At 40.9% G+C, this 24282-nt stretch overlaps 1 protein-coding gene across 1 annotated transcript; it reads left to right on the forward strand.

The window, feature by feature from the left end:
* The first annotated feature begins 5973 nt into the window (after positions 1–5973).
* LOC112562549 lies at positions 5974–24274 on the forward strand. Its single transcript, XM_025235841.1, has 9 exons — positions 5974–6861; positions 10483–10565; positions 13542–15166; positions 16722–16874; positions 17312–17572; positions 18425–18546; positions 19168–19264; positions 20268–20432; positions 23075–24274. The coding sequence occupies exons 2-9, from the start codon at positions 10492–10494 to the stop codon at positions 23308–23310; spliced, it is 2733 nt and encodes a 910-aa protein (XP_025091626.1). The 5' UTR covers positions 5974–6861; positions 10483–10491; the 3' UTR covers positions 23311–24274.
* The last annotated feature ends 8 nt before the right edge of the window (positions 24275–24282 follow it).

The following is a 24282-nucleotide window of genomic DNA, read 5'->3' on the forward strand; positions in this document are numbered from 1 at the left end:
TGAAACTCAACAAGTTGCATTTCAAAGTCATCTAATCCCATCCAAGAAAACATGGTAAAATCCAGAGTTTCGAAATCTACTGTATCTGGATATTTTATAAATTTGAAGGTGTCCTCGAATTTGCGAAACTGTTCAAAACGCAATGAAAATTGCTCAGCAGTTGTGTTAATTATCTCTAAAAACAACCTTTTCTGAGATTCTTTGCCAGTAGTTTCATGAATTTCTAAATCATCATAAAATTTCTTCAGTTTCTGAAAATATTTTAATTCTTCCTCCTCCATGTCACGTTTGTAAATCTTCAACTTTTTCTCAAATGCTTTCAATATGTCAAATGCCTGATCGATAGATTTTCCGAAGCCTTGCAACTTTGTAATAAAAAATTGAAGGCTATTACTTATGATAATTTGAAATTTTGAAAAATCCATCAGCGTTGTCGCGTGCCGCACAAAATCGTTTCGCGTGCCACCTTGGGCACGCGTGCCATAGGTTCGCCATCCCTGTATTAAAGTATAGCTACGCTGTAGCAATTCCCATAATCGGTGCACTTTGCCCTCATGTGATGACGTGATGGTAACGGTTGTGTTGAGGTCTGTTGACACCTCCTTCGCTTGCTGACCTCAAACACCTGTTACAGCGGACAAGTCGTGCACCTGGGCGACTTTTACTTGGTTCACACATGTACGTGCGTTAGTATTAAAAAGGTAAATACAATATTGCAATCAGTTTCGCTATAAAGTGTCTAATCAATACTAATTTAAAGCCGAAAAATATTGTTGCACACTTTCATTAAATACATCTACTGTGATAAACAAGCTGTTTATTTGCTGGTATCACTGGTAACATGTTCAATGACACTATCATACTTGAATATTTTGTTTTACCAACGTGTCATAGTAAGAGGGAGCACGAGACAAAATCTGATCCCACGACCTTTAAATTGCAGCTGTTGAGGTGACAAGTGATAGTTCTGATCAGTGTAACAACGGGTGCCGCTTCTTTGTCAGAATTTGTTTGAAATATAAATAAATATCGACAGAAATACAACGTGTACACAATGTTTAAGGTTAAGCTGTCATTAAAATTCCTGTTCAGCAGCTAAAATAGTTGTTTACTCATACAAACTCAAAACACGTCCACAGTAGTAGCAGACGAGTTGATTCTGTTTCTGTCCTCACACATTGCTAGCTGCCTACACAAAGCTCTGTTTTCAAGATGCTTGGGCACTACTCAAAAGTCCTATCATTTCACAGTTTCTTTGTGTGTGTGTGAGAGAGCCTGTTTGTGAGTGAGTAAATTGAGAAAGTAAATATGTCTACTTCGGTTTGTTGGTATACTTTATGTACTTGTCTGTCTGTCTGTCTGTCTGTCTGTCTGTCTGTCTGTCTGTCTGTCTGTCTGTCTGTCTGTCTGTCTGTCTGTCTGTCTGTCTGTCTGTCTGGTGGTCCTTATCCGCCTGGGTGTATCCCCACTCAGTACGGTGAGAGTACCGCCAGAGTGGCCCAGTGACCACAGGGTATCGGCCTACGGTCAGAGTGTCTGTTTCCATACTCCAGACTTCAACCTATCCACCCTGTCTGTCTCTCTCTCTCTGTGGATGTATAATTATGTCTGTGTTCGTAGCTTGTATAGGGAATCGCGTGGACGTGTATATAGGATCGTTTTTGTCGTCTAAAAGGCGGTTTTGGGCCAGTTCTCTTTGTCGACAGGGATCTGCCATTATCCTTCTAGCAAATCAAGTTTGGTGAAAAATGTTATATTAACTAGCTTTACATATTTCTGAGTTCGGAACTGGTTCAGCGTCGAATCGAGTGATTAGATTTAACGAGCGATAGTCGACACATGTATTGTCCTCCTTCTTAACTAGTAGGACTGGTGAAGAGTATGGTGTTGATTAAGGCTCGAGGTCAAGCATGGCATCTACTTATTTCTCTATCTGTTGCTGGAGTGCAAATGGTACTGGGTATAGCTTTTGTCAAATCACTTTGTCCTCGGTCAATTAAATGTCATGTTCAATAAGCCCTAGAAATAGACCTGGACCAGTGGTGAGCATTTGCTCGTAGCGTTTAGGTAGTTTGCAATGAAGTAAAGCTATGTTATAACAACTTCCATAATAATTCAAATAATTGAAATTTAGCTTTTTTAAAATGAAGCCAGCCTCTACATGTAGGTAATCTGAGCAAGAAGTCCTCAGTAAGTCGTATTCCAGCTCTAGAAGCTTTTGCTGTCTTCTTACTGCGGGGATTATATCCAAAGTTTGTGTGTGTGTGTGACCAGTTATTTTAAACAGTGTGAAGCAGTCACAGGTGTGGAGAAGACGGGGTAACATACAGCATTTGAGTGATGTCTTGTCACGCCTCCCGGTGCACTTTGCCCTCATGTGAAGATGTGATGCTTGGTTGTATTGACATCTCGTTCGCTGGCTGACCTCAAACACCTGTTACCGCCGCCAAGTCGTGCACCTGGGCGACGCTTGCTTGGTTCACACAAGTACGCATGTTTGTTAACAAGTCAAACAAAATACCTAAATCAGTTTTGTAATAATCTAATTAATAGTCTCATTAATATTAATTAAAGGAAGAAAAAGATTAATGCGCCCTTTGATTAATTACAGGACGGTTTCTACTGTGATAAACAAGGTATATATATTTATTTGATGGTATCACTGATAAAATGCTCAATGACACTGTCGTACTTGAATGTTTTGTTCTACAATGATCTACAACAACTATCAGTGTTTGTTTTCTGCCTGCACAACATCTACTTTGAAAATCAGTACATAAACTCGTCTGTTCCGTTTCAGCGGTCGGGAAGTATTGTACAACGATGAGTCTTTTTCAATTCTGTACGACGCAGAACAATGTGTTTAATAAATTGTTAACACCAGTCCACAAACTGTTCTGGTTTCTAACATTCTGTTTGCCTTTCTTTTATCAGGAGATCTTCCTATTATTCTATTCAGCAGGTCGAGATGGTCTGGCAGGAAAGTGTTTCGTCCTAGTTGTGATGTAACTGTCAGAGCTGAGAGTGATGGGAGGAGGAAGAAAAACATAAGTAGGTTGAGAAAACACCCGAAGCCCACTCTGTGAACAGGTGTCTCGATCAGCGAGTGTAATGGATAATAACAGCACTGTGAACACGTGTGACTGTCAGAGGGTGTAAAGGATACAATCTGGGCCCACGACTTCTAGTTGCAGGTGTAGAGGTGACCAGTTTTAACCACTGTAACAATAGGCCCCCCATCCTTGTAAGCAAGTGTTAAAAATATAAATAAATATACGACAGGAAACAAGACGTGTATACAATGCCTGTAATACAGTTTTAAAGTAAAGCTGCCATAAAATCATAAAATTCCTGTTCAGCCACTCAGATGTTTGGCTATAACTAGAGACCTAAAGCATGTTCATTGTGAAAACTACAGAAGTAGGAGATGAGTTTCATTCTATGTCCCTATGTCCTCACCCATTGTTAGCTGTCTATTCGAAGCACAGTTTCCAAGATATTTGGTCACTATAGAAATGCCATAACTCATCCTGGAAACCCCTCGGGTAACCTACCGGTCCCAAGCCCGGAAGAAGGAGGAGGGCTGGGCGTGGGGCTAGCAACCCCACCCTGTAAAACAACACCTGCTACAGAAACCGCAAACACAACACAAGCACAACAAGAGCCTTAACGGGAAGATTCCTCGTCGGAAGGACCATGACGCATGTTGGCGAAAGCCCTCGGGAAGCCAGCTGGCCGACCCATCTTGTCACGGCCAAGGCAAAAACCAGGATAGGGACCTGGAACATCAGAACCCTATACGAGAGAGGGAAATCATCTCAGGTAGCACAGGAAATGAAGAACTATAATATCCAGCTCCTCGGCCTGTGCGAGACAAGGTGTAAGACCCTGACCATGACCACTCAGAAAGAGTAGCTGTACTGATGACACCAAAGGCTGTAAGAGCACTAATAGCATGGGAGCCAGTCTCCCCACAACTCATGTCAGCAAGGTTCAACTCCACAGGAAGAAAGATCACCATCATCCAGTGCTATGCACCTACCAACGCAGCTAAAGAAGAGGAAAAAAAGACTTTTACAACTCCCTACAAACACTGGTTGTTCGTACTCCAAAAAGAGACCTTAAGATCATAATGGGCGACATGAATGCCAAAGTTGGACATGACAACACAGACAAAGAACACGTAATGGGAAAGCATGGTGGACAACCGCAATGAAAATGGTGAGCTGCTCACAGACTTCTGCTTGTTCAGTGACCTTGTTGTTCGAGGCACAGTTTTTCCACACGAAACCATTCACAAGACCACCTGGACTTCACCAGATGGACATACAGAAAACCAGATCGATCACATCACCATTAATCGCCAGTTTAGAAGGAGTCTGCTGGATGTCAGAGTAAAGCGAGATGCAGATGCAGCCACAGACCACCACCTGCTTGTGGCAACCATGAAGATAAAGCTGAGGTCTGTCCACGACTCATCAGACAGACCGCACCACAAGTTCAACGTGCAGTTTCTTGGAGACCGAGGAAAGCATGAAGAGTTCAACTGCGAAGTTAAGAACAGGTTTGCGACACTGGAGGGACTCCTGGAAGAAACAGTGGCCAACCACTGGACAGGATTACAAGAGACGTGGAATAATGCCTGCACACAAGTTCTGGGGAAAAAAAGGAAAACAGCACAAGGAATGGCTGACTTTAGGGATCTGGTAAAAGATAGAGAAAAGGAAAGAGCTGAAGCAGATCAACTTATGTAGACCAGCAGGAAAAAGATGAACTCATAGTCTTTGAATTCTGGCTAGGCAGCAGGTCCAGATGGCACTCTTGCAGGGGCACTCAAGCCAGACCCAACAGCCGCAGTGGAGATGCTACATCCCCTGCTGCAGAAAATTTTGGGACAGGAGCAAGTTCCAGCAGACTGGAAGTTTGGGTACTTAGTAAAGCTACCCCCCAAAAAAGGCGACCTGACAGTGCAGAAATTGGCGTAGGATTACGCTGTTATCCATTCCAAGCAAGATGCGTACCTCAGTTATCCTGAAGAGACTTAAGAATGGACAAGAGACTGAGAACAGGCAGGCTTTTGGCAGGGTAAATCATGCACAGACCAAATCGCTACACTACGAATTATTATTGAACGGTCCATAAAATGCAGTCGCCACTCTACATAATATTTGTGGATTTTGGTAAGGTTTTTGACTCCGTAGACAGGGAAACCATCTGGAAACTGATGCAGCACTACGGATTTCCACCAAAGTTCATTGCCATCATGAAGCAGCTGAATGAGGACTCGACATGCCAGGTGATACACAAGGGTAAGCTGACTGACCCCTTTGCAGTGAGGACTGGAGTAAGGCAAGGTTGTCTGCTCTCACCAACAATCTTCCTGATCGTCATAGACTGGATCATGAGGAGAACAACCTCTAACAGCAACACAGGCGTTCAGTGGACCTTCGCCAGGCAGCTTGAGGATCTTGACTTTGCGGATGACATCAGCCTGTTGTCCCACAAATAGCAACCAGCAAACAAAGCTTACTCAGCTCTTAGAAGAATCAGCAATGACTGGCCTGACCATCAACATCAAGAAGACGGAGATAATTTGGGTCAACAACAAGCAGGAAGCCCCACTACAACTACATGGGGAATGTATTACAGTCTGGCCGTTTCACCTACCTTGGCAACATAGCAAAGATGGAGGTGCACATGAAGATGTAAGAAGCCAAATAAATAAATCCAGGCTTGCATTTGACACACTGCGACCTATCTGAAACTCCAAGGCTTTATCTCTACACACCAAGATCCGCATCTTTAATGTAAAGTCAGTCCTTCTATATGGATCTGAGACATGGCATGTAACAAACACCATCACCAACAATATTCAGACTTTCGTCAACAGATGTCTTCGACACATCCTCAACATCAGATGGCCCGAGAAGATCTCCAATACAGATCTGTGGGAGAGATACCAACCAAAAACCAGCCAGCCAAGATATCAAGAAGCGGAAGAGGGGTTGGATCGGTCACACCGTGCGAAAATTTAACAAGGTGAGCTCTGGGCTGGAACCCACAGGGTGATAAAAGGGTGTGAAGACCCAGAAAGACGTGGAGGAGATCAGTCCACAGAGAGGCAGAGACAGCTGGCATGACATGGTCCCAACTGAAAGGAACGCCCAGAACCGGGTCCGATGGCGGCGTGTGGTTGCGGCCCTATGCTCCACTGGTCGCGAATAGGAACACGAAGAAGAATATAAATGCCATAAAGTTTCCCCGTTTCTTTCTTTATTTTGTGTGTGTGTGCCTGTATGTATATGTGTGAGTGTGTGTGTAAAATGAGGAGGGAAATCTGTTGAGTAGTCCGGTGACTTTTTAATACATTTATGTGCATATATGGGGAATTGTGTGAACGTGTGTGTAAAGGATCGTTTTTGTGTGTATTTTAACTACGCGTGTGTTTGTGTGATTGGATGGTCAGTAAGTGAGAGACAGTGGTTTGTTTCCTGAACGTTAGTAGGTAGTGTTGCTCAGTGTGTTTTGCCCTACGGCGGTGATGTGACTGTTGGTGACGTCTGTTCACACGTTGCTCGCTCGCCGACGTTGACGCGTGCACTTCATGTATTAGAGCCTCCTGTGCTTGGTCCGTGTGTGTGTGTGTGAAGGGTGAGTGAGTATGTGTGTGTGTGAAGGGTGTGCGTGCGTGTGTTGTGCGTGTGTTGTGCATGATGCTGCCGTCGTTGCTGTCTCCTTGTCTCCTGTGTTATCCCCCCTGCCAGATGTGAAAACTATAAAAGGTTCAAATCTCTCCTCCTTCCAGACACTGCTTCGGCGGGACGTCCTGTCAGTGGCAGCGCTTGTAAAGACCATCTGAAGGTAAGTAGTTTAAGTCACTGTCCTACCTACATTTTTTTACTCACTCTGCTTTTGATCTAAAGGTGAATTTTTTAGTCACTCTGTTTCAACTAACTATAGATTATTTATTTTGTTCGATATGTTTGACCTATATGTAGGCTATTTTTGTCACTGCGTTTGATCTATATGAACTTTTTAGACACTCTGTGTTTGAGCTTAATGGGAGTTAGTTCAGTCGTCACTCTGTGTTTAGTCTAAAGGTAAATTATTTTTGTCACGAAGCTTCTCCCATATTGCGTTTGATTAGTTCATGGTTTATCTAGCTGGCAGGAAGCCTGTTATCTAAGAAAAACGGAATAGCTAAAAGAGGTTTAAAAGAGTTATCAACACCTGAGGCATCACGCAGCAACGAGCATCATCCCAGACTCCTTTCCCTTGTCAGAAACACCACACAGACATACACTTGGTTGCTGACACACGTTCTTTCTCTCTACAAATAACAAAACTTCCGTACATGGGCTTCACGTTGGTCAGTATTTCGGTCACCACCCCGGTCTTCAGGCTTAGTGCTTCTCTTTCCTAGTTCTTTTAATTATTTTCTGCATTTACTTTTTTCGATTGTATACTTTCCTGCTGAAGCCAGCCAAAGTACATGATGCAAAGAATTTTCCGGAATACTTAGACAGCTCTCTCCTATAACTGCATAAACTATTTTCTAACACTAGAAGTTACGAAATTCCTTCTCACATCACTCACCCAGGCTCCAGTCTCACAAGATGTAGGTCCTGAATGAAAGTAACTACTAGATTACACAATAATTCTTTATTTCAAACAAATTTTACACACAGACTTCACAGACAGTTCACTTTGATTGTCACAGATTATCCGCAACAGCTTTGAGAAAAAACATTGATACAATGGCGAGAGAAATGTGTGAGCTAATGGTTCACATGAGGAGGGATAGTGAGAGAGAGTTCACTGATACATTGATACAATGGCGAGAGAAATGTGTGAGCTAAGGGGCGTCACACACTTGACTTCGGCTAAAGGTCCGCGTGAAATGCCGAAATGAAGTGCCCCGCGCCAAAACGTCCGGCGGCGAAACGTCTGTGTACCCTTTTGATGGGGTACAATGCAGCGACTTTTGTAGATTCCAAGGTCGGCTAAGTGCGGGTGTGCAGTAGATGATAAAAACAAAACAACAAAAAAAAAAAAAAAAAAAAAAACAAACAACCCACACCAACACAAGGCTAGGTACATTAGATAACGCACCCGACGAAGGAAAGCCAGAATTTCTACAATGACTCCAATGCTACAAGGTTGTTCTCCACTTAAAGGAAGCTGCTTATCTCTACTGTCTGCTCATTCAAAAGGTTTCTGTTTTGCTGACTCTGTTGTTCTGTGGTCATAGGTGTCTTAGTGTCACGGGACGGCTCTCGTCGCTTGGACTGATTCCATCCTCTCCACCCGCGGTCTCGTAGCGGGAAAAGATACATCCAATACATATTAAGAAATGATATATTTACGAAAAAGTTCTATATTATTAGAAGTTAAACGTTAAAGTCCCAGAAGTAACCAAGACCTTCATATCTGACCTTACTTTTAGAACGGAAGATGACCTCTTGTATCAAGTTCACTCACACAACAAGCAGCCCGTACTATCCACAAGCGAATGGCGAAGCCGAACGCGCCGTTCAAACCGTGAAATCAATCCTGAAGAAGGCAGATGATCCTTATTTAGCGATTCTCACATATCGCGCTACGCCACTTCAGCAAGGTATCAGTCCAGCAGAACTGTTGTTCGGGAGAAGACTACGCACCATGGTCCCCACCATACCAGGAAAAGGAAAAAGAAAGGAAGGACTTTCATAAGAAAGACGAGATGCAGAAGTTGAAATATAAACAGAACTTCGACAGAGCACACCGTGCCAGATCAGCCGCTGAGTTGGAACCAGGTCAGCCAGTTTGGGTGAAGCCAACCCAGACACCAGGGACAATCATCAAGTCCCTGCCCAACAGGTCACATGAGGTAGAGACTCCCTACGGTCGCCAACGACGCAACCGCCGTCTCTTGATTCCCAGAGATCCCAATCCCGAGAATCCCAGACCTATCCCAAAGAATCTGTCCTCCCTTATTCCAATAAACCCAAAGTCCGAAGAGGATCCCGACCCCTGGTCTGGTACACACTCAGACGATCCAGATGTTCCTGTTGCCAATCCAGAGCCATGTCCAGGAGCAGCAGCCAGGAAGGTGCCAGCGTCCAAAGTCATCGCTCCTCCAGTTCAGCCTGTCAAGACGACCAAGAGTGGTCGCACCATCAAGATCCCACAGAAACTTGACTTGTAAATGATTGACTCGAATCAAACGCACATAGACTTGAATAGGAAATTCAAGAATATTAAAAGTTGTGTTATAGAGTAAGGAAATTGCAAAATTAATAAATGCACTAACTAGGAAAGTTAGGCTTGAAGGATACAGGCTAAAATTAATGTTAATTAAGTTAGGTTGAAACATTAATGTCCATTTTAACTAAAGAAAGGGAGATGTGACATAAGGCAAGTGTTGGCCTTATTCCGAAATTGTAAGAATCCGGAAAAGGTTTTGTTCCGTTTTGGATTAAATATACTTGGGCGGGAGCCGACATGAAGCTGTCTCTTGTGCGTGGTCTGACTGGAGAGTTTATTGAATGCAACCACTCATAATACCCACAAACCAATAACACCACATGGTCAGAACTCCGAACCTTTGTGCTCTACTTGGATTTGTTATGCTTTTAGTGTTATTGTACCGATCTCTACTTTTTAGAACATCATCGCCACTTTGCTAGAAGAATTTTTCAAGATGCTCGTGATAAAAGTACCACAACAAGCATAAACCATAGTTAAGATCATCAGTCAGACAGATGGATTTAGCTTGTTCATTGCAACACACAAAGGATGCATTGAATTTTAAAGTAATCAGGAAGGTATATAAATAATACATAGTACAGTTTAGGGGCGCATTTTCGCGAGAGGTATACACCTATATGTAAATACTGTAAGGCTTGAAAGCACTATCGCAGTGGGCCAATTTGAGTCTATTCTCTCAAAGTTTTATCCACACTTAAATAAGTGTAGATTTTTTTTGTGCATCAAAAATAAGACATCTCCAAGAAATAAGCTCTGGTGTCTCTTCTGGAGCAAAAAGACCGGCTTATGGTTTAGGGGAACATGGTTCACCCCACTCTTTTAGAACCTGCGGGTTTCTCTTTCTTGTATGTCTTTCGATGTACCTCTCTGCTCTGGTTTGATGTCTGTTCGTAGGTGTGTGATGTGCATTTTGTATCTCTCTTTCTTTGTGTGTTAGTCTTTCTCTTTAAACCTTAGCAGTAGGGAAATGCGCTACACAAATACACTTCTTGTTTTATTATTATTGTTATCTGTAGGTATTATAGCATTGGTGATCGTTCTAAGATTTTAAACTTTGATTCTGTAATATTATTAGTTTTGTGTACTCGTTAAAACTACATAAGTTGTTTAAAAATGTTTTCTATACTTGAAGCGTGAGTTCAGTTAGCAAACAAATGTTAATTAGAAAAACCACGCAAGTAGCCTTCATTACGGGTAGACACTTAATACATCTTTACTTTCCTGTGGCTACAGGTCGTCAACATGTGGACAACAATGATTTTACCCCTGATACTTCTCACTGTGCTCTCTTGCCTTCATGCTCAGAACAGCGGCAGGTATGTCACGTGACCATAGCAAACTAACATATTGTATTAAACTTGTATATAATGTCAGTCTTTGGGCAAAAGTGTCTTAGATACATTTACTACATACTATCACTGGAGATCTGCGAAATCTATATTTATATACAGTAAGTCCGTAAAAAATAATAACAGTAATAGTTAAGTGCGTACTCACAATGTCATTGTTTAACACCGCTCACATTTGAGGTTGTACTCACGGCACAGTTGCTGTCAATGAAGACTGATGCCTCCTGAATCCTCAAATATGTACTTCCCATAAATCTACATAAAAAAATGTCGCTTCTTGGGAACGGGCTTCTCTCTGTACCGCCGTATCTTGGGCCAACAATATCGAATATGTTGAATTCATTCATAAAACCTTCACGGTTCGTATCTCCTCTTAGGATTAGTTGCTCCTAAAATCATTCTTAGTTTCTAGCGTCATTTACTCTTATTCTAGTTTCTTCTAGAGTAATTCCTTGGTCAGCTGCTTCTACGGTCATTTCTAAGGTCCGTTGTTGCGCTTTTTGATAAGTTATTAAACGGGATTAATAATAGGAATTTACGAAAGTGCAAAATTTTGATACAGTAGAACATCGAGGTAATGACCGTCATCGGGCTAATCAAAAATCGCGGATAATCGAAAATAATATAAAAATTTGCGAATGCTACAATAGGTGCTCTACAGTGAAAATGGGTTGCATGAGCCACGTGACATTTGAAGGGAGATAAGCCACGACAACCAGGACATTGCTTGTTCTCAGGAAGAAAGGGAAGGAGCTTTGTCCAGTAACACAGCTAGCTGTCTGTGGCAAATGTTTCAAGCATAGATGGTCTCCAACAGCAAGAACAAAGTGTTTAACAAAACAATCTTTAAATACCTCTCTGTTCATCCATGCGTTGGTCTGATTGAAGTAAAGGACAGGAAAATGGCACAACTGTGTTTTCTTAAATGTCGGTGGATTCTGAGACTTTCCGATGCATACGAGTTTCATTTTCATTTTTCAAGATCACGTGACTGTGCCGTCACGTACTCGTTGGTATTGTGTCTTGTCTTTCCAAATTTGCGTTAGTATTATTATTCGCCTAATATAAACGTTTGCGCTGCTTTTGAAAAAGGCTTTTATATTTAACAAAATTGTCGGTTGTCTTGGTGGGCCGGATCAAATGACTTCGCGAGCCAGACCTCCCCCATCTCCTGCGCTATATAAATCTTTATTATTATTGTTGTTATTATTGTCATTGTTATTGCTGTTATTATTAGCTAGCAAAGGAATTCGTTTAAGATACCTTTTTATTGCATGTGTATATAAATGATTTTACCTTGTACAATTCTTTTTTCTCAGTCAACTTGAAATTTGGTCTGAGGATACACACAGATTGCATGCATATTAGTTGGCCAGTCAGCTTATCAAGATATATCACTTTATAAAATTGAAGTTTATCACTGGTTTTGCCCCAAACTGTGATTTGTGCTGTAGGCTTAGGAATTATTGTCGGATTCAACAGCCAGTATAATATAAATTAGATTAAAAAATAAAACAAACGGAAATGTAGAAACTCTGTATATTTTAAAACCTTTGACACATTTTGTAGAATATTTTTCGGTATTTTTTTTATCTTAGATATACAACGAGAAGACAAGTTCCTACGGTTACGAAAGCATTATCAAACTTTTAAATAATAACCCCAAAACGTGTGGAATAAAAATCAATCAGCCATGTCGTTAAAAATCATATCCTAAATATAAAACGCGATTGAATTGGAATGATAGAATCAGAGAAATATATTCTCCATAAATCTTTGAGCTGGACAGATATGGTCGGTCTCATTAAATCCAAGCCGTCCGTCCGCCTGTGACCGACACATTCAATAATATTTCTTCCTATATTATGTCAACAAAAAAGGAAGAAATCCAAACATTTTGTTAGATGACTCACATTTTAATAAAATTTAATTCCTCAGCAAGGGGATAGAAAAGCATAAATTAGAAGGTTTGACTGGCTGAAGATGTAGAGGGCGCTCGGGAGTGTAGTGGTTAGAACATTCGTTTGTCATCTTCAGAGGCCTAGGTCCAAATACTGAATGTTACATGTGTTTACTTTCTCTGCTACACCTCTAATTCTCTCTTTTACACCTGTTTACATGGCTGACCATTGTGTGTGTGTGTGGGGGGGGGGATTCTCCGATGAGTCTAATTACTTCCCTTTATTGAAGTCCATAGAAGACACAGGACTAGGCATCGTGTTAATAGGGCGTGAGCTCTTATCAAACTTTTTTGTGGAAATACGATTTGATCTACCTAATTCTCTCTGAGTTTCACAACAGAGCTATATTTCAAATCGCAATAAGGTAGAAGGGGCTTTTGTCTCTTTATTTCTAACTTTAATTTTACATTTGATTGATCCTTCCAGTTTTCATTAAATATTTTAAATTTCGACTTAAGTGATAAGAACCTTTTACAAAACCTTCAGTTTCTGAGGGACTTTGAAACTAGTGGAACTTTACAGTCTCATAAAGCTCCGAAAAAAAACTGACTCTCGCATCCATACAGTGCAACGTGTGAGTGAGGTTTTTATAATCGTTTGTATTTACAAGAAGACTGGTTTAATCCAAACTAAAATGGAAAGATATTAAATGTGGAAAGTACTTAAAAAATGATAGTCAAAACATCTATAAGCAACACGTGCATGTATTTTTACGTATTTCAAATAGAGGCACAAACACAAACACACTTAGATACACAAATGCAGACTTGAAATTAAAGAATACATATTTTTTATAAATATATTTTCTATTTTTTTAGATTATTTGTTAAGATGTTTACCACCTCGGACTGGCAAGCACAGACAGACACATAGTCTGTCAGTCTCATAGATGCTAACAGTCTTGCAGACTGGATGATAACATTCTCACAGACACTTTAATAACAGCCTCGCAGAAGTACACAATAATGTAGTTTTCTTGCAGCGCCCCCTCACAACAAGTCCAGCTACAATCCAATGGCATGGACTACGCGCTGTTTGGCTACAACAGTCTCAAGGGATGCCCTTTGACACTAGGATATGACCGGGGCTTTACTTTTCCCATCTTTTCTGCACAAAGTCACGTGACGGGAGACAATGGCGGGCCACGTGGCGTGGTTCAGACCCAGGATGTGTCATGTGACACGTCGTTTACGTCGACGGTGGTAGAGACGCCGTACGACCTGACCACGCTGCTGACTGGCACCGCGCGACTCGGTGCTGATAAGTGGGGGCCTCCCTTCTCGGCCAGCCAACACTTTCTAAAGTTCTCAGCGGAACTGAAACAAAATGTGCTGGTCTTTTCTACCGCTGTGTGCAGTATCTATCACGTGAAGCTGTTACTCTGGCAACCGCCGTCTTTTCATTCATCGTTCGTGGACTGGATCATTAAGCTCAACAACACTGATGACGAGGACATGTACCTGAAGTTCCTTGACACCTACGGCACACACTTCGTGTCACGGGCCCGCTTTGGGGCCTCGATAACAGTCGTGCACAAGATGGAGGATAAGGTTTATCGGCGCCTCAAGGAGGGTCACGTGACGTCAGCTGCTAGCTATGTGGCTGCTGCGCTATTTGGACAACCCCAGACCTTGACCTCTGATCAGCAAAAGGCAGCAAACGAGTTTCGAAATGAAGTGGAGACAACAACGATTGTTGTAGGTGTTCCTCTGTCTTATGCAGGTAACAGTCTGACTTGGTTCACAGCAGCGAAAGATCAACCCTCCGTCATCCACTATGACCTGACCTCTGTGGAGGTTCTCTTCTCAGACACCCTCATGGGTAACTCGAGTCTCATTGGCAGTTATGGTATTGACCACGTCAGGATCACGAACAACATCCTGGCTGTCAAGGCAAAGTACTGTTGGACTCTAAAGAGACAAGACCTGACAGGTGAGTGTCAAGGTAGTTCAGGTAAGACCCTGCTTTCCACAAAGTTGATGGGGAAGTCGGAAGACAGAGCCGCTGAGTCCGCTGACCAGTGTGTTGAGGGATGCTATCAGCTTCCGGGCTGCGTGGCTGCGAGTTTTTGTCCTGAGTGTAGACAGACAAACCTCAGCAACAACTGTCACGTGTTCAGTGCTGGCGACATACAGAGAGCAGTGAGCGACCCCAGGTGGCAGACGACCATTTTAGTTGACAAAGTGGAGACATTTGTAAAACTACAAAACACCACGGTGGTTGTTAGTTCTAGTTCTCAGTCTAACATCTCTACTGTCACCTCCGCACAGGACTGCTTGCCATCTTGTATTGAAGATGCCACGTGCTTGGCCTTCACCTTGACTGACACTTCCGGGTCCTTAATTACATGCACGCGCCACACAGACATACTTCTGTCTTTGACACAGAGAACAGGTGTCGCTGTGTACTTCCTCTCCCCGCTGGTAAAAAAAATTCTCAGAAGTGGACAGACGAGAGGCCTTGCTCCCTCCTCCATGTACAACGACTGGAACAACGCAGCCTGTGTCATCGACGACGAGTGTCGTCGGGAAAACTCGATGTGCTTTATGAACAGGTGTCGCTGTCGTCCAGGGTTCTTCTCAACACTTGACTACACGTGCTCTGCCAGTGAGTATTAAGCTGTTCGGACAGTCTAGTACATTATAACTCGATGTTTTCTTACAACACTCACACAATTTGTTTTTCTTTTGTCGTTTATACTTGAGTTTTTACTTATAAAAAAATTTGGTTTTTTCCTATTAATGATTCAAAAAGAACTGCTTAACACAGCGAGGTAGGTTAGAGGTCAGAAATGTGACCTCACGCCATAAGAAGAAAATGTCCATGTCAGACGTTTTAACCAACGCACATTAAGGGAGGCCACATGTTAGAAGTTTGAGCCAAGTTTTGAAAGTTTGTCTTGAGCCTTGACATCTAACTCATTGCGTTAGCGTAATGTTTACACAAGACAAAAAACCTTTCAGGTTAAGGAAAATGTTTTGACTATTCTCGTACTTGGTTCAAACTTCTTGGAGTTCAGTTTAAAAAAAAATAAACCCTGTTTACTACTCATAAACAAGTTTTATTGTAAGTCTTGACTGTTACTTTTGTTATCTAACTGGAAACCATTCATATACATTAGTTGAATATCTGGGATACAAAAGTGTGAAAATTGTTAAAAAGCAAGTTCACATCCTATACATGTATATATACACATACATATACATATACATATACACATACATATACATATACATATACACATCCTAAAGCAGCACTACCTGAAAAAGGGTTGATCATCATTTAACACTCAGACATTCGTGACCAAGAATCTGGGTTCTGGTCTTCTATACAGAGGAAATAAACTCAACCAAGTCTGGAAGCCTACACAAAGGTTAAGGACCTGCTTGCGACGTCCTCAATATTTTTGTCCCTGAAGAATCTTGTGGTCTGCATTATCCAAGCATTGTAAAAAAAACTCAGTGAGTCGTGTTACTCAGTAATAACTATCAAGGAGACTTCTGTCACACAACAGTCGTCCGTTAAATGTGACCACACAGTTGTCTGGACTGCTTGACATCTTCTACTATAACATTATGTTTAAAAAAAACTCTGTCATACCCCTTTCTGTCACTGAACAGAATCTGGCTCATCAATACCGCCATTAGCCTTGCTACGAAGAACCCACTCTGTAGTTTTTCATACCTCCTATCAGGCTGTGTAGCACAAGATGTGCACTTGGTAGATATTTTTTAAGCCTAAGAATTTATGGCTACGCTTCTGAGATGGACACGTCACCATCTTTTCTGTAACGAAGCCATTGAGATTTTCCTAGAGCAGACCCTGGGATGAGGCCGCAGCTGTAGAACACATGGAAAAACTGAAAACTATAACAAAACTAACGTGTACTGGACATAGCATTCCAGTAGTGACAACTGGTACCAGCAGTGTAGGTCATAACCTGGCGCTAATCCAATGTTGAATAAATTAACAATTAAGAGTCCAGAAGACAATAAAGAAAAAGGAATTTGTGTATTTTGTTATCATAGAAAGATGTATATTTAAGTACTGCTCACAATATCAGGTCTGAAAAAAGCTGCCAAACATAGTTTTATTTCAAGAGGTTGTTGTGTGTGTGTGTATATATATATAAGTAATTACTAACTACAGTGATGTGTATCAGCTTGTAGCCTAGCTGACCTGCACACCACCTTCACGGAGTACCCTGACAGCGGAATAAGGGGACACAGTATCGTGACACGGGATGGAGTCAGTTTGCAGACGTGCAGCAACCTGTGTGTCGGCAACAGAGTTTGTCAGTCCTTCGATTTCAAAGGTGTGTCTGACTATGTACTGGTCATAGTCCTAACAAACTGACCATTGTGTCACGTGATGAGACTAGTTCACTCTCTTGATTTCTCTGTCCACCCCCAACCACTTGAATTGTAGTTTTAGACTTACGTTTGGGGGTTAGTTTCTTTTAACTAATGGTTATATTTGTACAGTTTTGATTACATTTTCTATCAGTCATTCATTAATTTACAACTTAGTGATCAATGGTTATTTTGTATTGCATACTTGCAAACAAATTATATAGCTTTTTGCAGAGAGAAGCACGCCAATATTTTCCAATATAATAAAGAGTATAATCGTCCAACACAAAACTAGATGCTCTGTGGTGTCTTTGGCTCATTACTAACTTACTTCCTGTTTGTTTACTACTATCTACTGATATGATGCTAAGTACTGACCGTATTTCTCTTCACGTGTTAGTCACAGGAGGGCGCTGTCAGCTTCATGAGGTCACCTCGCTCCAGGCTCAATCAGAGTGGTATCCTCAGAGCAGTCGAGGCTGGACCCACTACCAGAGAACCTGCCTGCAGTTTCCCACCTTATACCCTGGACCTCAGTGGTACAACTCACCCTGCAACATCAACGCGGTTTGCCCTGAACCCAACAGTCAGTGTGTGTCGGGTAGATGTGTGTGCAGATCTCACTTCTTTTTATCAGAAAGTACTGCCGCCTGTTACGCTGGTAAGTTACATGCCACTGACATTATTTTCACATTAACTGATCAGCTTATATTTAAATATAATTTTTAAAAAATAAATATGGTCTAAGTGTATTGGAGTAGCTTCAATACCTCACTGTTAGTGAAAACACTTGCATATATTATGAATATTGCTTTAGCTTTATATCCGCCGATCAGATTATGTCATACAAAGCTTGAAGGAAAGAGGAGTTTACAGATCTCAACAACTGATGCAGCTGAGTGGTGGTTGTGGAATGGTGTAAGTAGTGAACTTTCTCCCCCAAACTCAACTAGATACAGGAAGACAGCCGGCAGATACCTTTATCAAAGAGTCCGCTTTGCCCTCAAAAACTCCTCAGAGAGCTAAACTTCTATACCCCTCACAGAGTTAGACTTATATACCCTTTACGGAGCTAAACTGTTTGCAATGCTCATATAGACCTCCTTCAATGAGAACCCTAATCTTAACTGATCAATCACCGCCGAGGACCTTTTGTTCGCGTCAGTGTGCATCTCCCACTTAAATGTAATTCATTGACAGAGTACCAGCTACCCTCTACACTGACATCACAAATACAGTTTATGTTGTCAAGAACTATCCTTGTTAGAAAGTTGGTTTAACAAAGCAGCATAGTCTTCTGTGTAACACTGAGGATAGCACTTGAAGATAATAATGTTGAAAGTGCAGTTTTTATTGTATCAACATGTAGCCCAGTCCCTGTAATGTCAGTTAAACAGTAAGGATTGTACAGGTCTGTAAGCGGTGTGTTTACTGCAGTCTTAGTTAACTGTAATGTAATGAGTAGATATGTTGATTCAATTGATGCTTTAATGAACAAGCATTTGTTTGATAGAGTCATGTCGAGACTGGCAGACAACAGGAGGCAGGTCAGGTGTCTACTCCATTCAACTGGCAGAAAACAGTAACCAAATGAGAGTCTGGTGTGACATGGACTCTGGTGATGGAGGGTGGCTGGTATGTCTCTTTATGATTGTGTAATGTGCTTATGTTTGTTAGTGAGTTAAGCATATGCTTACATCCGTCGGTTTGTGACACAGTAAGGTCATGGACGTGTATTGATGGACTGATGTCTTTATGCCGAGACTCACTCTTGGCCTCTTGCGAAGTGATCCGCTGCTAGTCTCGGCGAGCCGCAACAAAAAAATGTGACTAAACTGGAAGCTATGTCGTCTAATGCCTCGTTTTAGCAGTTAACTGGAAAAAATCGTCTCCAGCAGTCCAGGGATACTAATTCGTGGTAAGGCATAACGAATTGTGGCTAATCCTGAGACAGTGAGATATAGAACAGGTAGTAAATGTTAATGCGGACTTAAAGTCTTTATGTGCTTAGTAACTAAGTTAATAGTCAAAACAGAGCCAGTAAGTATTGTATAACATTATAATATGTTAATGGTCTTAACACAATCAGTGAGTACCGTATAATATTAATGTTAATTATCTTAGCACAATCCTTTAACACTTTTACAAACTTGATTACGAGGCAATAGCTCTCTTAATTTCAGATGTTCGATGAGAAGTGTTTGATGATGTGAGTTCACATGGTTCCAAGGTAACGACCTTGTCTGTCCCGGTCAGGTGTTCCAGCGACGTAGAGACGGTTCTGTTAGCTTCTACAGGAACTGGACGCAATATGAAAACGGCTTTGGTGACATCACCGGGGAGTTCTGGCTGGGCAAGATTTCATTTTAGTATTCCTCTCACTATCTTGCTCGTTTTTCCTCCTGAAATAAAAATAAAAAGTCTGTGGGATTATAAACCAATGAAAGGGTTTATGTCATCTATTGTTTTAGAAATATACATATTGCATTTTGTTTAAAGGTTTGTGTATGTCCTTCATCAAAAAATAATAATACTAAAAAGAATAAGGACGAGAAGACAAAAAAAAAAAGTTAGAAGAGGAACAAGGAAAAAAACGGGAAAAGAGGACGACGAAAAATAAAGCAACATAAACTAGTATTCAAATTTGCTAACATTAAGTACGCTTGAGTATCCTTCTTACTCAACTTGAGTAAGAAGATTTCTCACTACATCGACAGATTGTCATTTATAACAATTGATTTTAAAAGTAGTAGATTTCCAGTAGAAGATAAAATTTTCAGTGTTAAAAAATAACAAGGACACAGGAAAAAGCAATCGCAAATTGCTCCAACCATCGCAGATACGTTGCACAGAAAAAAAAAGAGATTCACCGTAGTATCATCAGTCTTCGTGTCTTGTTGATAAGATTTATTACAATTAATTTTAAGGGAGAACAAAAAATAGTATTTTAAGAAATGATAGGTTTATTTAGTAGGAAAGTGCTTCCAGCTTGCGACGATTTCGTACTATGGGAGGGTACCTGATGGCGGGTGTCACATACATGGAGTTTTCCGAGACAAGATCTGAACCCTAAGCCACTCACTTCAATAGTTTTAAGCGAGTGTTTTAGCCACTACACTCCCGGGCACCCCCTTAGAGAATATTATTATAGCCCCCCCCCCCCCAACCAAAAAAAAAATCCGTAGTTAAGTTTTTCTAAAAGTGGTTGTTTTTAATATATCATCTTTTAAAGATATGTATATATATAGCTCTGCAAAAGAAATGAGGAACCGGATAATCTGTCCTGTTTTAGTCTAATTATGGCAGACAGTGTTTACCATGTTTATCACTTATTGACGTTTCCATTTTTTCCTTAGGGTTATCGAACCTGTACTTGCTAACCAAAGGGAGACAACAGCAACTCCATGTTGAGATCGAAGAGAAGATTGGAGGACGTCGCTACGCTGAGTACTCGTCATTCAGAGTGGAGGGTCCTGAGACAAACTACAGACTGCACGTGTCTGGCTACTCGGGTAATGCAGGTACGTGTGCAGACAATTAGTAAAAAGCGTGACTGTTTGGATGGTTGACTGTCACTAAGCTCGAAATAGAAAATATCGCTGCTTGTTCCAGGGCTGACACAGATACCCCGTGTAGCAACTCTCATCTCCACCTCATTGCCTCTAGCGGCTCACACAGCCATCACGTGCACTCAACTCACGAAGGAAAACCTCGCGTCTCTACAATGAAGAGTCTCTAAACTTTTCCCAGGGAGATTCGTGGAAGCTGATTTTTCTCTCTCAATTTTACGTATATCCGCTTTGCATTATAACTCATTTCATGAGTTCCATCACCCCACTAGAACTCGATGTTCACCTGTGTTGACCTTGACTCGTAGACACGTGGTTGCTGCTCTCTCCAGTCGTAAACACTTGTTCAGACTCACACTACCACCGACCACTCTAGCTGTCATTCCTATAGCAATAGCACTTGTCACACCAACGATGGAGTTGCTGACTATGTATGCCACTCTCCTGTAGTAACTACTCTGAGGAGGCTTCAAGCTGACGGTCCATAGTTACTTGTTTGTGAAGTTTTGTGTTATAAATACTCGATTATTTTACATTTGAATGTTTGCACGGAAACTGCTGAGAACGATTCCTCTCTATCATCCTGTGTTGAGCAGCTCCGTGTCCTCTGGGTGACGACCTTCACTAGCTGTGATTTGTGTGTGTGTGTGTGTGTGATGCATGTGCGCGAGAGTACATCAATACCATGAATGCATTAATGTCGTTGGACAGTCGTTTCATTTTGTAATAATATATTCAAGGTCCAGCAATGCTGTCACTTAAAGTTCTGCTTTAAAAGAATCTAATACACACATGTGCCCAATCTTTGAAAGGATAAAAGTAGAGATGTTTATTGATAAACAATTATGTGTACACAATCGACTGTTTTCACATGCGAGCAGTTTTTAATCTGTTTGCATGCCTTTCTGTTTATCATTGGCAAAGAAAAACGATGTTTCCACCACAAATCAGGGTCTTGGTTGCGCTGCTATTTTCCTGGTCGTCTATTGAATAAGTGGATTTTTTCGAACATGTGACATTTTATTTCGATGATGTCACAACAAAAGATATTAACAGTTGAGGAGGGAGATCATTAAGCGAATGCACGTACTATACCTACATCAACTATAAATAGGATGCCTTTACATCGTCGAATGATTTTGACGATGACAAGGCAAATCAGTAAGAGACTTCATGTGTATCGGTCAACCTCCGTTGTCAAAGTCCATGTCACACCAGATTCTTTGGATCTCGTTGTTGTGGGTAAATCAAATAAATCAAACGCCAGACTTTGCCCCCTACATTGATGCGAACCGTAGGGAAGGAGAAGCGGAAGTTGGGGTTAAGCCATTCACCTGCTTTTACCGAGACACTTGAGCGTAGAGAGGGTGGAAAAGATCACTGCTGTGTTGTAGATTGCCGCAAGAGTAAACTTTTAAAAGACAGGAAAAAAAAAAATAACACGATCTGCTTTCCAGATGGTAAATGCCTAAAAACTCGAGAAACGAAAATTGTGGTTACGTTGTATGTGGTACGAAGAGAGAACTTCATGTTGACAGAAGACTCAACAAAAATGCACCGACATTTTGTATTATGATTTTCACAGACGTGACATGTGTTTACTCAGCCACATTCCAATATTACACCGTGGGAATAAAAGTGAGACACACGTGTCACTGCGAAAGGCAAAACAACTGCCTACAGTGTCCGCTCGAACTTTTTTTGCCAGGCTTCAAGACAAGTTATATATCCTATATATATATAGAGAGAGAGAGAGTGAAAGAACTTTTTTATTTCAATGGGTTTTTTTTTCTCCGTGTTAATGAAGCTGAAATCGTGAAATCCATAGAAGCCCAAAGTGCAAGACTACCACAAACCAAGCAACACATATAGACTCACCCCGACTTCCGACTAGCGCTCCGCAGTAAGAAACCTGCTAAAAACTCATTTGCATGTTGCCATAGATCACCGAGCTTGACAAAATACCCTTATTCTTTTGTGAAGCTTACTAACCTTTTATCTGTTATAATTTTATGCTGTATTTAATGTTAGTATACAGTTTGTATTGTAAAGTACTTGACATTATGTCTACTTAATGTATTTAAAATCAAAATTAGGCAAATTGGGTTCTAAGTAACGCTTAATCACGAATACCTTAGTCTTGAAAACAGAATAGTATATAAAAAAAAACAAACTATTTTTGCACGTGTTTGTCGTGACCTAAAAATAAGATTTTTTTTTTTTGCCTTTTTTTTCGCAAAAAGAAGCAAATTCATTCTCAAGAGTTTTAATTTTTTTTAACATTTGCAGCACGCAGTACTTGCTAATAAGAGCAGCTTCTCTCAATATGTATTCTAGATGCTCATGTAGGGCTGTCTTGAGATGACTATGGTATATTCTAAATGCTCGCTGTACGGCTGTCTCGAGGGGCTATAGTTTATTTTAAATTGAACTAGAGTCGCTTTCTCTTGAGCTGTCATGCGTAGTGTTTGACTCTGCAATGATTACCAACATGGAGATAATATGTTCAAAAATTGTTTGGTTTTGTTTCTTATTCAAGATAACTGCAGTTCCTGTGTGTGTATGTGTGTGCGCGTGTGTGTGTGTCTTTGCAGGTGACAGCATGGCGTTACATAACGGAGAGAGTTTTTCAACTTATGACCGAGAAAACGACAAGGATGCGAGAAGAAACTGTGCCTCTACGTTTTATGCTGCCTGGTGGTACAAGGCTTGTTACAACGCTAACCTTAACGGCCAGTACAATGGGGGTGAAGACGGAGTCGGGTGGTATCACGCGTACAATGATTGGAGAAGCTTCGCATTCGCTGAGATGAAACTGAGACCAGCCTAGCATCTCCTTGTCTCCTGTGGTCTCACTGTTCTGACGGTCAGTCTGCTGTACACAAGTTTCACTGACGAGGTCAGCTCTGTGCAGACTTCTCTTGTCATAAGTGTATTGTAGACTCAGTGTAACCTGTAAACATTGATTGTTTATTCTGATGATGATGCTACATTTTTACTAATCTTAAAATAATTTTCCTTGGATAAATCAATAGGCTTAAAATGTAAAAAAAAAACAATAATTAATTAAATAATTGTTGTTGCTGCTGTTTAGTCCTTATTACTCCTCGAAGAGCATAGGGCCGCAAATGATTGATTAATACAAAATATTTATTGCATGTAGGTCTCAGAAGACATAATTGATTTTGCTTGTATGGTATTTTGATAGTGTTAAACGACAATGATGGACAAAAACAAAAGAACAAAGAAGGAACCATAAAATTAAATTTAGCTTGAAAGTTTGCAGGTAAGCAATGAAACAGAGCACTGCAAGCTATAGAAATTCGTGACTTTTTTAGATTAACAAAATTCTATTTTGAATCTTGTATTTGTTATCTCTTTGTCTTGATTATCAAAAGTCACAAAAGTGTTTCATTCAACAATTGCGATTTTACACTAAAATAATGGACTATCACACATTTAGTTCTCAGACAGACAACGGGAAATTAAGTTTATGACTTTAAGAATAAGTGCAAGTTTTTGTAACTTTAAAGAAGTAGTGTGAATGAAAGGATCACCTCTCAAAATAAACTGATAAACTGGGTGTCCAGTCACTTAATCCCCAGACACTTCATACCAGACACTTAAACCCCGATAAACTGGTATGTTATATTACCAGACCTTAAAGTCAGAAAAATTGCCAAATTATGGTAAGTGCATGATGCATTCTGTAATAAGTTTTTTTATGTTTTGTTTTTTCTATTTCCTTTCAATTAAATATTTTATGCTTGTCTTGAGCAAACTATACAAAGTGAACAGCCTT

Source organism: Pomacea canaliculata, linkage group LG4, assembly GCF_003073045.1.
Source record: "Pomacea canaliculata isolate SZHN2017 linkage group LG4, ASM307304v1, whole genome shotgun sequence".
Taxonomy (NCBI): Eukaryota; Metazoa; Mollusca; class Gastropoda; order Architaenioglossa; family Ampullariidae; genus Pomacea; species Pomacea canaliculata.